Source organism: Taudactylus pleione, unplaced genomic scaffold (assembly GCF_031769625.1).
Source record: "Taudactylus pleione unplaced genomic scaffold, aTauple2 ptg000013l, whole genome shotgun sequence".
NCBI lineage: Eukaryota > Metazoa > Chordata > Amphibia > Anura > Myobatrachidae > Taudactylus > Taudactylus pleione.
The window spans coordinates 5,441,406-5,458,075 of NW_028284416.1; the positions used below are offsets into that span (position 1 = coordinate 5,441,406).

General features: G+C 48.7%; 1 protein-coding gene across 2 annotated transcripts in view; it reads right to left on the bottom strand.

The window, feature by feature from the left end:
* Positions 1-259: 259 nt before the first annotated feature.
* The window catches only part of LOC148542372 (caM kinase-like vesicle-associated protein), an 86,293-nt gene continuing 69,882 nt past the window's right edge, over positions 260-16,670 (bottom strand). For both annotated transcript variants that reach the window (XM_088469286.1, XM_088469278.1), the window contains exons 4-11: positions 16,311-16,385; positions 4,452-4,590; positions 3,008-3,128; positions 2,784-2,859; positions 2,563-2,699; positions 2,137-2,215; positions 1,197-1,284; positions 260-1,083 (exon numbers count right to left, since the gene is read on the bottom strand). In XM_088469286.1, coding sequence (XP_088325412.1) covers positions 835-1,083; positions 1,197-1,284; positions 2,137-2,215; positions 2,563-2,699; positions 2,784-2,859; positions 3,008-3,128; positions 4,452-4,590; positions 16,311-16,385 — 964 coding nt within the window. In that variant the 3' untranslated portion in view covers positions 260-834. The remainder of the gene's footprint in view (positions 1,084-1,196; positions 1,285-2,136; positions 2,216-2,562; positions 2,700-2,783; positions 2,860-3,007; positions 3,129-4,451; positions 4,591-16,310; positions 16,386-16,670) is intronic.

Genomic DNA, 16,670 nt, shown 5'->3' on the forward strand with positions numbered 1-16,670 from the left:
CATTTGGTAATAATACCTTATTTAAAAACGTCTATGGGAAAGGGCTAATTGGAACGTTTGCTGTCAATGGAAACCGCCTAGAACAGTGATTTTTCTCTCCCAGTGGGATTCGGCGCAGCCATTTACCTAGATCCAGCTCTAAATTAGACATTTATCAATAAAACCATCAGGAAGCTGTGAAATAACTGTGAATCACCTTTACAAGAGAGCCTTTCGGGAGCTGGAAAGATGCACAAATGGCAGTAGGTTATTCATCTTATTTTATTGGTTTAATCTCCTTACTGCCAGGGTACCGGCCTCTGTGGCAGAGTAAGGGTAATACACTTCAAACTAAAACGTGTAAACATGCATATGGCATGCAGTAGGTCACCCACCCAGGAGCATGTACAGAAGGTCTGCCGGAGACCCTATAACTTCAGTTTTGGGTAGGTGCCCCGTTTGTTAGTGAAAGGTCACTGTGTTTTCTATTTTGAGGGACTAATGTTCTTGTCGGACATTTATTTATAAAATATTTGACCAGGAACAAAAAAATAATACATTGCAGGTAATTTCTGGTCTGGCGTCAGTCTCACTTGATCCAATTGAAAGTTCTGTCCTCTCATGTCAGGTTACTTATACCTGAAGCATCATCAATGGTCCCCTTAAATAACTTATTTTGCTAGGTCATTTATCCCCAACCGCATGGTCTAATCTCTGCCCAAGTCATGTATTGGTTTTTTTTTGTTTTGTTTTTTAACAAATGTCTGTGGTAGAGGTGCCAGCTTTTGGTTTCGCAAGCAAGACACATGCCTTTGAGTGGACATTGTTTTGGTTTCAGGGTAGTACGAGTAGGCACTAAGGCCCACCCTGCTCTGGTTGCCCAGATAAATGTCCTCCGCTTTCAGAAGTTTGCAGGCTTCTGTTCGGATTCCAGTCGGCTTTTGGAATACTGAGTTCGGAAGGGGAGGATTGTGGAGAAGGGCAGGCTTCCACCGTGACCTCGTGCGACACGCTCATGGAAGATCGCGGGGTTACTGGGAGGCGCCCGGCAGTGCCTTCCGGAGCTCGAAGTCGCTGCATGAATGTGGTAACTCGGATGGCTTTCTGTGATCGGTAAAAAAAAAAACAACACTCAGCCCATTGTGGCTATTGGCTTAACGCTACACAATTCTGACGCCGCACAATTATAACACCACACATGCCGCAGTGTCACTCACCCTCCATTTGGCTTTAGCAAAGTTCTTTTCAATTTGGGCGCAAACACCTTCTTTAAGATTCCTCTCCGAAGCGGCATTTCCTGAAATCCTGCAAGTCACAAAACATGGCAGATTGCAAGAAAACTCGTTGATACACTGAAGCTGACAGATTGCATGGTAACGATAAACTTTGGCATGGAATAAAGGCCCTCATTCAGAGCCGGACGCAATTAGCGCTCGCTCGTCCTGAAAATAGGGGTGGCTATTCAAATGAACCGTTCGCTGTTTGCGGTCTGTTCACGCCTCTAGGTCTGAACGAGCTAACAAAACTTGCGGTCGTTTTTTGGGAAACTACGCCCCCTGGCCGCTCGCATCCTACGTCATGTCTGCTATTTATTAGATTAATCGAGTACATCGAACAGGATATGAACTGCTCGCTATTCTTGTGGTCGGTTTTTGCTACCACAATTTTGCGAGCAGTTCTGGCTATAAAATAACCCAGTGACGTGGTTAATGATGCTGCTGTTTTAATTATGCACACCCATAAAACGCCCGTTTTGACCTTTAAGCACGCCTACGTTCTGATTTCCACTCCCCGTTTTCAAGCACCTTCCCCCGTTACCACCCACATACGCCTCATTCTGTCACTCAAATTATCAGGCATTCGCTATTTTGTGAGCACATGAATTTCGACCGCACTGAATGGTTCGCGCATGCGCATAACGATCCGTACGCATGCGCAGTTGGCCAAACATCGCTCGGAGCGACCGAGCTGCCGCTTACGAGTGGCTCTGAATCAGGCCCAAAATGTGGTAGGTGGCGAGCTGTACGCCAGAGCAAAAACCTTGTGCTCACTTACCATTCCGCCGTGCACAGCAATTGAAATGGTGATGCATTTGAAGTCTAGGTTCTTTTCAGTATCTCAGAGATCATTTGTGCGGTGTTTGGCCTGAGCGCTTACCAGATGTGCCCTAGGGCGTCTTGTGCAGTGATTCTCTGCTCCTGGTCCATCTCCATCAAACGGGACACAAGATCTTTCGCTGTCAGAAAGATATATTCTTTTGAAACATGATCTATTTTGATTCAAACGCAAGACAACGAAGAGGATGGTTGAGGTGATCTCATTAACAAACCCTGCAGTCTGACAAAGTATCGTTATGAAACAAGGAGAGAGAGACCCTAGCACAGTAAGTGTTATACCATCCGCTTTAATTTGACAGTGGAGGATTCAACGCCCTTGTCAGCGCAGCGGGGACGTCAAACGTCCCTGTACAGTACGGTCGTCAAAATGGCTCGCTTGGCTTTAGTCCTATTGTAGCATTTTGGTTAGGGTGTTACCCTGCTCTAGCATCTTCAGCCGCTGTTCACCTTGAGATTGCGCACGTACCTGAGGCGGAGATGACGTCCCAATATGGAGAATCAAACTCGTATTCTCCGGCCAGAATTTTTCTAAAGATTTTCCTGTTGTGGCTCTCGTCGTTTTCTTCCTCGTTCTCATCGTAGAAAGGAGGGTTCCCGGATAGTCTGAAGGAAGAAGAGGGGGGTGAAGAGGTTGGACATTTTTTGAAGGAAGCTAATTAGTGTCGTACCATACGCCCTGCTACTCACAGTATAAACATAACCACGCCAACTGCCCAACAGTCAACAGGGCGCCCGTATCTGTGCCGGGATACCACCTCGGGCGCTGGCAAGGAAAACAAAATGAATACTGCTATCAGAACATCCCGAGGGTTGTGAGATAATTCAAAAAGTCTGACGCGAAGCCTATGCCATCAGCTGAGAGGTAATCTCATCGTCTGCTAGGTTCCTATTCGCATCTCTCTGCTACTTACCCAAGTACTCGGGGGTCCCGCAAGGCTCAGTAATTTCTCCGCTCTCAAAACATGACAGGTAGAAATCTCGCAGGACGACCTTGGAGTGGTTATTCTGATTGTAATACATGAGATTCTCCAGCTGGGGGAAACAGAACCACGTAAAGGCAGCATTATAGAATCTGCTTGTACATGGTCATCCTCCCCACATCTCTTACTCTTCTATCCCAGAGCTTTAAACAGTAGCATTGCTGAGGAATGTTTACAGCAGCCCCCGGCTTCACCTATCTCACCCGTAACCATCACTTTGCCAAACCTACACAGTATAACATCAACCTGAATTCTACAAAGCATTGCTTAACCCCATGCCTACCAGACATCGCAACCCTTGTCTCCATTAACAATTGATTGAATGTGACATGTCCCACTTCACACACTGGGTCCCCCACCCACTGGTCTTTCATAGCATTGATTAACCCTATGCTTACCAGAGTCCTACATGTCACTGTATCTCTCACCCCCAAAGTCCTAACTTCTTGAACAAAGCTTCAGTATCGCCTCGACCGGCGTCCTGATGATTTGCTTAACCCAACTTCCACCAAAGCCCTACACAGCATCATATCTTACCCCCAACTGTATCCACTGCTCCTTTGCCGAAGACCCGTATCACATTCAGCCATGCTCAGAGTTGATTATTCCCATTTCTATCAGACCAATGTACATAATTACTTTTCCAACCCTCATCTGCCAATTGACTTCACTTAACCCATCACTTAGAAAAGTCAGAGATACATTTTTAAAAATTTCAAATACCAGGGCTCCGCATAGTGGGCCTGAATAAGAGACGTGCGCAATTCCGATTTTTCACGCAGATCAAGCGATTGTTTGCCATTGCGCATACATGTCATCTGCACTGCGCACGCGTAGCAGTTGTGCGATTATGGCCACACAGAGGATCCATTCGCAAAGTGAGTGCAGGCGGTCACCGCTTGGGGGAGGTAACGAGGGGGTGGCTAGGCAAACACAAGTCTGTCTGACCAATCGTCGTTTCATGGGCGTGCATAAATCAGCTCTTGCAATCTCCTGTGCAGCGTGAGAGCTCTCTGCATGTCAGGAGAGCTGAAGTGTTTGCGGCTGGTAAGCGTGGCTGCCCGATGTGCGTCGATGTTACCGATGTTTGCGCTGTTGTAAGTCGTCAGATGGATATGAGTAGCCAGCAGTAGACGTCCCTATGCTCAGGGAGGCTTTGGAAGGCATCAGCATATTTTAGAAACTGCGGCCAGTAAGAGAATGCCGTTGCATTTGCATTAGCGTAAATCTCTCACTCAGGCCCAGTGTAACTTGTACCAAAATAATTTAAAAAACAATTGTTGGCACGCTCTGACCCCTTAGCTAATATAACATCACCCTATTTCAGTATCTCTCACCAATTATCTACAGCATCAGTTCCCCACTCTCCTGATACCTTTAGGTTCCGATGAATAATGTGGAGGTTGTGTAAATAGGATACAGCCTCCAGCACCTGGCGAATCACATTACTGGCATCTTTCTCAGAGTAATAGCCTTGCTCCAGGATCCAGTCAAAGACGTCCCCTCCTGTGGCTCTGCAAGATAAGAGGCAATTCCCTAAAACTCTGGTTGAAATATCTGTCCACTTCAATCAGTATGCAAACACAGAGTCACTCTTCCAGGCACAGGACACATTGGGTATCATTTACAAAGCGCAATACACTCTTTGGAGGTGCCCCGAGGTTTTATTTTTCACAAATGTGTCCTTATGTCCCTACACACAAAGCCCGTCCTCACCAGTCACTACACACACAGCCTGTCCTCTCCAGTCACTACACACACAGCCTGTCCTCTCCAGTCACTACACACACACAGCCTGTCCTCTCCAGTCACTACACACACATAGCCCGTCCTCACCAGTCACTACACACACAGCCTGTCCTCTCCAGTCACTACACACACAGCCTGTCCTCTCCAGTCACTACACACACATAGCCTGTCCTCACCAGTCACTACACATACACACACAGCCTGTCCTCTCCAGTCACTACATTCACACCCTGTCCTCTCCAGTCACTACACACACACACATAGCCTGTCCTCTCCAGTCACTACACATTCACACACAGCCTGTCCTCTCCAGTCACTACACACACAGCCTGTCCTCTCCAGTCACTACACACACAGCCTGTCCTCTCCAGTCACTACATTCACACCCTGTCCTCTCCAGTCACTACACACACACACAGCCTGTCCTCTCCAGTCACTACACACACACACACACACACACACAGCCTGTCCTCTCCAGTCACTACACATACACACACAGCCTGTCCTCTCCAGTCACTACACATACACACACAGCCTGTCCTCTCCAGTCACTACACACACAGCCTGTCCTCTCCAGTCACTACACACACACCCTGTCCTCTCCAGTCACTACACACACACACAGCCTGTCCTCTCCAGTCACTACACACACAGCCTGTCCCCTCCAGTCACTACACACACAAACACACACACACACAGCCTGTCCTCTCCAGTCACTACACACACACACAGACTGTCCTCTCCAGTCACTACACACACACAGCCTGTCCTCTCCAGTTACTACACACACAGCCTGTCCTCTCCAGTGACTACACAAACACACAGCCTGTCCTCTCCAGTCACTACACACACACAGCCTATCCTCTCCAGTCACTACACACACAGCCTGTCCCCTCCAGTCACTACACACACACACAACCTGTCCTCTCCAGTCACTACACACACACAGCCTGTCCTCTCCAGTCACTACACACACACAGCCTGTCCTCTCCAGTCACTACACACACAGCCTGTCCTCTCCAGTCACTACACACACACACAGACTGTCCTCTCCAGTCACTACACACACACAGCCTGTCCTCTCCAGTCACTACACACACACAGCCTATCCTCTCCAGTCACTACACACACAGCCTGTCCCCTCCAGTCACTACACACACACACACACACACAGTCTGTCCTCTCCAGTCACTACACATACACACACAGCCTGTCCTCTGCAGTCACTACACACACACACAGCCTGTCCTCTCCAGTCACTACACATACACACACAGCCTGTCCTCTCCAGTCACTACACACACCCCAGCCTGTACTCTCCAGTCACTACACACACACACACAGCCTGTCCTCTCCAGTCATTACACACACACTGTCCTCTCCAGTCACTACACACACACAGCCTGTCCTCTCCAGTCACTACACACACACCCTGTCCTCTCCAGTCACTACACACACACAGCCTGTCCTCTCCAGTCACTACACACACACAGCCTGTCCCCTCCAGTCACTACACACACACAGCCTATCCTCTCCAGTCACTACACACACAGCCTGTCCCCTCCAGTCACTACACACACACACACACACACACAGCCTGTCCTCTCCAGTCACTACATTCACACCCTGTCCTCTCCAGTCACTACACACACACACACAGCCTGTCCTCTCCAGTCATTACACACACACACAGCCTGTCCTCTCCAGTCACTACACATACACACACAGCCTGTCCTCTCCAGTCACTACACACACACAGCCTGTCCTCTCCAGTCACTACACACACACAGCCTGTCCTCTCCAGTCACTACACACACACACACACACACACACAGACTGTCCTCTCCAGTCACTACACACACACACAGACTGTCCTCTCCAGTCACTACACACACAGCCTGTCCCCTCCAGTCACCACACACACACACACACACAGCCGGTCCTCTCCAGTCACTACACATACACACACAGCCTGTCCTCTCCAGTCACTACACACACACAGCCTGTCCTCTCCAGTCACTACACACACACCCTGTCCTCTCCAGTCACTACACACACACACACAGCCTGTCCTCTCCAGTCACTACACACACAGAGCCTGTCCTCTCCAGTCACTACACACACACAGCCTATCCTCTCCAGTCACTACACACACAGCCTGTCCCCTCCAGTCACTACACACACACACAGCCTGTCCTCTCCAGTCACTACACACACAGCCTGTCCTCTCCAGTCACTACACACACACAGCCTGTCCTCTCCAGTCACTACATACACACAGCCTGTCCCCTCCAGTCACTACACACACAGCCTGTCCTCTCCAGTCACTACACACACAGCCTGTCCTCTCCAGTCACTACACACACAGCCTGTCCTCTCCAGTCACTACACACATAGCCTGTACCCTCCAGTCACTACACACACAGACTGTCCTCTCCAGTCACTACGCACACAGCCTGTCCTCTCCAGTCACTACGCACACAGCTTGTCCCCTCCAGTCACTACACACACTCACAGCCTGTCCTCTCCAGTCACTACACACACACAGCCTGTCCTCTCCAGTCACTACACACACAGCCTGTCCTCTCCAGTCACTACACACACACACACAGCCTGTCCCCTCCAGTCACTACACACACAGCCTGTCCTCTCCAGTCACTACACACACACAGCCTGTCCTCTCCAGTCACTACACACACAGAGCCTGTCCTCTCCAGTCACTACACACACAGCCTGTCCCCTCCAGTCACTACACACACACACAGCCTGTCCTCTCCAGTCACTACACACACAGCCTGTACCCTCCAGTCTCTACACACACACCCTGTCCTCTCCAGTCACTACACACACACACAGCCTGTCCTCTCCAGTCACTACACACACACACACACACACACACACAGACTGTCCTCTCCAGTCACTACACACACACACAGACTGTCCTCTCCAGTCACTACACACACAGCCTGTCCCCTCCAGTCACTACACACACACACACACAGCCGGTCCTCTCCAGTCAATACACACACACACAGCCTGTCCTCTCCAGTCACTACACATACACACACAGCCTGTCCTCTCCAGTCACTACACACACACAGCCTGTCCTCTCCAGTCACTACACACACACCCTGTCCTCTCCAGTCACTACACACACACAGCCTGTCCTCTCCAGTCACTACACACACAGAGCCTGTCCTCTCCAGTCACTACACACACACAGCCTATCCTCTCCAGTCACTACACACACAGCCTGTCCCCTCCAGTCACTACACACACACACACACAGCCTGTCCTCTCCAGTCACTACACACACAGCCTGTCCCCTCCAGTCACTACACACACACACAGCCTGTCCTCTCCAGTCACTACACACACAGCCTGTACCCTCCAGTCTCTACACACACACCCTGTCCTCTCCAGTCACTACACACACACACAGCCTGTCCTCTCCAGTCACTACACACACAGCCTGTCCTCTCCAGTCACTACACACACACAGCCTGTCCTCTCCAGTCACTACATACACACAGCCTGTCCCCTCCAGTCACTACACACACAGCCTGTCCTCTCCAGTCACTACACACACAGCCTGTCCTCTCCAGTCACTACACACATAGCCTGTACCCTCCAGTCACTACACACACAGCCTGTCCTCTCCAGTCACTACGCACACTCACAGCCTGTCCTCTCCAGTCACTACACACACACAGCCTGTCCTCTCCAGTCACTACACACACAGCCTGTCCTCTCCAGTCACTACACACACACACACACAGCCTGTCCTCTCCAGTCACTACACACACACACACAGCCTGTCCCCTCCAGTCACTACACACACAGCCTGTCCTCTCCAGTCACTACACACACACCCTGTCCTCTCCAGTCACTACACACACAGCCTGTCCCCTCCAGTCACTACACACACACACACACAGCCTGTCCTCTCCAGTCACTACACACACAGCCTGTCCCCTCCAGTCACTACACACACACACAGCCTGTCCTCTCCAGTCACTACACACACAGCCTGTCCTCTCCAGTCACTACACACACACACAGCCTGTCCTCTCCAGTCACTACACACACACACACACAGCCTGTCCTCTCCAGTCACTACACACACACACACACAGCCTGTCTTCTCCAGTCACTACACACACAGCCTGTCCTCTCCAGTCACTACACGCACACAGCCTGTCCTCTCCAGTCACTACACACACACACACACACAGCCTGTCCTCTCCAGTCACTACACACACACAGCCTGTCCTCTCCAGTCACTTCAAACACAGCTTGTCCTCTCCAGTCACTACACACACACACAGCCTGTCCTCTCCAGTCACTACACACACACACACAGCCTGTCCTCTCCAGTCACTACACACACACACACACACAGCCTGTCCTCTCCAGTCACTACACACACACAGCCTGTCCTCTCCAGTCACTACACACACACAGCCTGTCCTCTCCAGTCACTACACACACACAGCCTGTCCTCTCCAGTCACTACACCCATGTCCCCTCCTGATCCTTGACATTCATCCATCCTCCTTTCCCACTTAAAGAAACATACAAGTCTAGTTTAAAAAACTATTACTGTATGTAACATACATATAAATAACATGCAATTAACACTGACTACAAGCAAGCAGAACACATAATATAACATATTGGAGGTCCCGTCCAGGTGGCTAGTTCCACTTGTATATTTCAAATAATACCTATGGCTAAGCTCATTCTAAATTGAGTTACTGATCCCCTATCAAACCTGGGAGGTCATAGACCTACAGCTAACAACTGCCTAAGGCACCAGTACTTCCCTTAGCCAAACGTACACTGCCCGTCTTCTTCCCCACTTCACACTTAATTGTCATGTCTAGGGAATTATACCACTTTAATTGCCCTGGTTTTTCCACTAACTGGCCGTAGAGGCCTCTTTATAGCCAGAACAAGAAAAATGATTGGATTGATGCAATTCTATATTGATCCATTTCAGTTCCATGCACACCATGATCCCTATAAAAACCAGATTGCGCTGATTGACAATCAATAAGGCATACAGACATCAGATAACTCCAAAGAAAATTGCTAGGTCCCTCCTGTTCATCACAACCACAAAAGGCAACTGGACATATACTATCCCCACCTTGCAAAGGACAAAGAAACCAAGGCACCCTTACCTAGTTGTTTCTCACTACATTGACCTGACCAAAAAAAAAAAAATTCCACTTTCATTAAATCTCCACCACTTCAATTGACACACAAGCAGCTTTTAAGCTGGGTACACACTTCTTCAATTGCAGGCTGATCTGGTAAAACTGTCCCGATCAGCAATGCAGTCTGTCCCCAGTGTGACCCCCCTGTCAGCCACGTACACACCGTGCAGACATAGCACAGTGTGTATGGGCTTCGATGAGATCGGGAGGTCGAACCGATTAATATTAAACAGTACATAAGATGAAACCACTGTTGCAGGAGTGTTAAAAGCCATTTATCGGCTAACGCTCCTGCATCGGGACAGCGTCCACACCTATACAATCCAACGATCGTTCTCTCGATATTGGATGAACGGCCCGATGATTGTATAGGTATGCTTAAGAGCACCGAACAATGTTACTCAAAGTGCTGCCTTTTACAAAACAATATAAGAGATGGGTTAGGTGCGCTCCTGGGTAATGTGTGTGTGGACAGGGAGGGGGGGGGAGAGAGGGAGGGGAATTGGAGGGGGTGGGCGGTCAGTGTGTATTGTGGTGGGTGTGTTGTGGTAAGGTATAAAGAACACACAGTTGGGTGGGTAAGTGAGTAGAGGTGATAGAATTTATTTGTGTCAATTGTGTTGATACTAGTTCCTGCTTTCGGTTGGAGGCACAGTGCTCCTTGGGGAATCGTTGCGTCTCTCGATTGTTCGTGGGGGCGTGCTGCCAAATGGGGGTGAACAGGTGCAGTTCACAGTTTGGGAGATGGGTGCACCCCACCCCGATCACGCAACCAACCCATCCCCACAGACCCACCGATACCCACACTCATGCAACCACACACATTGCCACCCCTCCAAAACACAATACGTTACGCCACCCAGCCAGCCTCACCTCCGTACACACATACACAAGCTGGTAACCAGTTTCCAGCAGCCTCACACACGCCCACACACCTATACCATCCCATTGGACATCTGCCACCCCCGCCCGCACCAATCACTATTCCATTACACCACTCTCATCTGCTCCCTGATTGGCCCATCGATGCCACATGAAGAACCAGCAGTCCAACACTCCGCTCATAAAAAGCCAGCCCTCACTACAGCTCAGTAACTATTGAGAAAGGCAAATGGGCCGAAATGCGTTGGTGATTTCTGCACCTAACAAGTAAAGAACCAACACTGAACTCTCACTGCCAAACCACCCGCCCGCCCGCAACCACCAGCGACACCCAGGTCAACGTTCGGGCGGCCGCAGCACACACACCGGACACCCACATCTCTCACCATCGGCTGTGCCCCCTGCCACACCCGTGCAGCACACGCGGCCCAGACCACATCACCGCGTGCATACTCCCCATCAGGCTTGCTGGGTCGAGCACGGCCAGCCGGCACACCACACATGCCGCAGTGACTACCATCTCACGCGGACAGCTTCTCACCTGCACAAGGTCGACCGCACACATCCAGCACGACAATCACTGCCTTGCACCCACGAGCACGTAGACGATCCATGTCAGCTGAACAGACAATTTGGCCCCAAATGGACTTGAGAGAGCCGCTCTCTGCCACAGACTTTGGGCACCTACCGGTAGGTAAGCATCATCCCTCCTCAGCAGTGCGGAACGCCGCAACTGGGGACAACCCTCGACCACCACAACCGGGAATCCCGGTTCTCAAGTCCGTAGGCCAAAGGTCACGAAAGGGAACATGCAGTAGTAAGGATCGCATGTCAAGGAGCCCCCTCAAAGGGTTTACTCATCTCCCAAACTATGGACTGCACCTGTTCACCCCCATTGGGCAGCACGCCCCCACGAACAATCCAGAGATGCAACGACTCCCCGAGAAGCACTGTGCCTCCAATCAAAAGAAGGAACTAGTATCAACACAATTAACACGAATAAATTCTATCACCTTTACTCACTCACCCAGCCTACTGTGTGTTCTTTATACCTTACCACAACGCACACTGACCACCCACCCCCTCCAATACCCCTCCCCCCCCACCTCCCTGTCCACACACACACACCTTACCCAGGAGCGCACATAACCCATCTCTTATCACGATAACCTACAAGTAGGATCAGGTACCCCTACTATACATTGCAGCACCATCCCCACTCCCCCCACCTACCCAATCCCAACTACATATCCCCAAACACCACCACACCCCGAAGGGCATCCTAACGAACAATTACCCTACAGTTATAGTACAAAACAATGGCATTAAAATATCTGAACTAATGCACACAGGAACTTTCTCAGGATTGGTCGATTATGCCCAAACTTTTCCCCTTGTATATGGGTCCTGTACCATCCAATGATAGCTTTGTGTAAAAAATCTTTAATTTAGAAATATTGGAGACCCTTTTAATCTGAAGGGGGGGGGGGGGAGAGGATAAACCAAAAATCAATCCCACAACCTTACATACATGCCTTCCTCACACCAATTTAATATAAACCCCAACTGGCAAATATCTCTGAGAACAAAACGCAACCCAACCACACCAATCATTAGTATAGACTCTTACAACCGAAGTACCATACCTATGCTATCTCCGCCAGGGACCAGAATTCTGCAGGGTATCTCTGCCTGCTCAATACCAAACCTCAATACCAAATTCTTTCATCTACACAAAGTAGCAGAACCACCAAATGTGACTCAAGTGTCTTCAAGTTGTTAATCCCACCAAACACTCTCATACGGTCTATTCAAAAGATCAACCACAATACAATTTGAGCCCTACAAATAGGTGAATAAACTCAAGCGGCTTCTCATTACTCAACAAATGCTTCTACCAGCTGGGCCACCTCTCGGTGCACCACCACCCTTGAGAGAAAGCTTCAAAGTCCACTGATTTGCCAGAATTAGTGAACAACTAAAGAGTACGATTATCCATTGGGCTACTCTAACTCACGGTTATGGCTACTGTAATTCTCAAAAGCTTACAGCAAAACCAGCAAATCCTCCTTTAGCATACAGGACACACAGATCAAGCGCATATTTATATTTTCCTGACTCTCAGAGTAACCCAAAATAGCACCCTGAGAAATGTCAGGCAAAGACTCAAACCCTAGCATAAATGCCATCTTTTGACTCAAACAGAATAAAAAGTCTGGGATGTAATTTTCTCCAATGCAGCACTGGGAAGTCAGTATTACCTAGTTATCCATACCCAAAACATACAGAACGAATATTGAGCTTTTCCTTTTTTTTTCCACAACTAATAATACTCTGATCATCTCCTAAAATTCAGCAAAAAAACTTTGCACATGCTGCCGACCCAGCACGACCCAAACATGTAAAGTCATTAAGGTAGCAGAACACACTGATAAAAACTGCATCGCAAGGTACCCAAAAGCAAACAGTCTTAAAATAAAACACGAAACAGAATGGCCTATCGCCAGAAGAAAAAAAAAAATCTAATTTTTTTTCCCAAAATAAAACCTCAGCAAACGATGACACAAGGAATATACCAGTAACAATGGAGACACGGATTCAACATCCGCCAGCCATTTCCATTATCACGGTATACTCCCTGATCAGCAGTCTATCCCTGTCACGTCAGGTCCCCTGAGCACTGCATAAAGCAGGTCTAATGGCATTATTCAGCCTCCAGAAATGACAAATGGTAATTTAGATGAAAAGATTTGCAGCATTGCAACCCCATGATTAAGGGTCAAGAATCTCATGTTATGGTTGCACATACATGATAATAAAATCTAACGTAAAATCCAATAAAAAGAAATGAGTGCTCCCCCCCTGATTAGTATACTGGACGAGCCATACCTACATCCTGTTCACCTTCTCCAGGGTGATAGACGTTCACCGCAGCCGCACCCATTTGGTGGAAGCACGCAGGACCAAGAAAATTGACAAGTTGTATCTCACAGCTTCCATCGTTGTACAGCCAAGGCACTGTGTCCCTGCCCTGGTGGCATCAGGCAGTAGAGCTGGGAAACCCATTGAAGGATGGGCACCAGCAGTACCCGTCCTGGTCCAGCAAGTAACATCCTAACGCTTATACTCACAATAGGCCTTCTGGTTTCAGAAATTCCTATCATATTACCACCATGCTTATCCCCAAAACCTAAAAACCTCCAGGAGGTATATAGAAGATATCTGATAGACATCAGTGGCATCTGCCAAGAAAGCTGGAGAGTCATCAGAGACATTTGCCCAATGTAACCTTACTGCATAGATTAAAGACGTCTTTGAAGAAACTACTAGTAAAGATAGTACCACTGTTGCGAACGGAGGTGCAAGAACCTCCACAGAGTTGCAGGGTGAAACCCAGGTTTGGGTGACCTTTGCTGATACAGGAGATGCCTAAAACAGTGAGAAGTAAAACACAGGCCTCAAAAACCCAACTACCTGGATAAGAACCTACCCAGCTCCTCAGAGTCGTCCCCCAGCCGGCGTATTTGAAAAGCCCTGCTCTGCTCCATACAACGGCCTCCTGCAGAATTCTACAAATCTAGAAGCCAAAGTGTGATGTCACATATAGTGCAGCATTGGTGTATGTAGCCTGTGATGTCACCAATGCCGTCCTGATAGATGGATCTCTCACCATTTGACTTGCGCCTCTCCATCCATGCTGTGCAGAGAAGCCAACTGCCGTCATATCGGCAGTAACGCACCTTTCATGTGTTGTAGAGCCAGGAGAACTCAGGATTGTGCAAAAACAGATGGCATGCCCATATTTGCCAAAGACAGCAGTGGGGCTTCAGCAGACAGGAGGCGTTGCCACTACCACCTCTAGATGGTCCCAGGATCCCCCTGAGCAGTCATTTCACAGGAATGCTTCCAGAGATGGGTCATCAATGATTCCTACTCCAGCCACTCCACCAATGACAATACTCTGGATCAGGGCCTGATTACCGGGCTCGGTTTCATAATGATGGGGGCCCTGTGGCATACTTTTAATATTTGTGGCATACTGGGGGGGGGGGGGGGGCACTGTGGCATACTGGAGTGGGTTGTTTTTCAAACTAGGGGCACAGTGGCATTATGTATATGATAGGAACACTGGGTGGCATACTGTAATTTTATTGGTAGGGCCACCACAGGAATTAGTTGCCCTGGGGCCCCCAAAAACCTTAATCCGGCCCTGCTCTGGATCTCTATTTCCCTCAAATATATACACACACACACATATATTAGAGATGAGTGTGTCTGGTTCTCCGGGAACCGGACCCACACGAATTTCGTGGATTCGAGACACAGCTCGGATCTCCCTGCCTGCCCCGGATCCCTAATCGAGGCAAAACTTTGTGATCCCGCTGTCGGATCTAGATGTTTTGCCTCAAGCGTCCATTTTAGAAAATCCCATTAAATTCAATTGGCTTAACTCTTATTGGCTGAGAAAGCCGTCTGCCATGGCTCTCAGCCAATCAGCGTTAAGCCCATTGAATTCAAAGGGCACAGGGAGGTAGGAAGATGCCACCCATCCCCCTTGCCTGACAACGGCGGGACCCTCCGCTGCCGATCCCCAAGGGTGACAGACACTAGCGCTGCCGACATTGCTGGCACCCTGAATTGAGGACACCACCGGCACCCATGCACTGCAGACACCGCCAGGACCCCCACACTGAGGACACCGCTGCCACCCCCGCTCTGCCATCACTGCTGCTCCACATACTGAGGATACCGTTCTGCAGGGCTTTACATGGGCACAGTGTGCCAGTCATCGGTGGCCCAGCGCCCCCAGGAGGAAAATACAGATTGGGCACTGATAATAGGCATGTGCTGGGCCATGTGCACTTGTGTAGGGGGCATTTGTGCCTGCTGTTGCTATTTACACATGGTTTAGGGGTTTTTGTTTGCGGCTTGTTAACTACGACTAATTGTTTTGAGCAAGGATATTCCACGTACGATTTTTAGTAAATTTCTGTGTCGTTTCTATTGATTGTACTTGTGTGAGTTGGTTTGGCCTATATTGGTGAACAATATTGTGTGATGTGGTCAAAATTGACTGGAAATAGGTGGAAATTAATGTTATTGAGCTAATAATACTGTAGGAAGAAAGAAAAAAAAAAAAAAAGCCCAAATTATGTTTTCATAAATTTTTGAAAAAATATAAAAAATACAGATCCAAAACCAAAACACGCAAGGGTGGTTTTGCCAAATCCAGATCCAAAACACGAAGGAGATACGAATACAGATCCAAAACCGCATATCCCTAATATGTACACACACACTGTGTGTGTGTGCGTGCGTGCGTGTGTGCGTGCATACACAATATGCCCCTTTATAAGTCAGGTCCTCTTGTCAAAACTCACAATTCTTGAATAATATAAAATTCTTTCTTGGTTTCAAAAGTATCGATCAGCTGCAAGATATTTGGATGATTCACCCTGAAAGAGAGGAACGGTGGGAGAAACATGAATCAGAGATGGAGAAATGACTGCCAAATAAATCCAGGTCACGGGGGAAAGCACATGAATCTGCCAGCGAGGATTACATTGATATATACATATGTCTATACATGCAGATGCTGCACTACATACAGTACATTGGCAAATTGCTCTGGAACAGTCTACAAATCACTTTGTACTGTTAGAGGAAGTCAGAGCAAGTGCTGCACCAGAAGTGACACTATTATAGTTTATTAGACTTTACTCAGTATTCCCTGTGCTGGG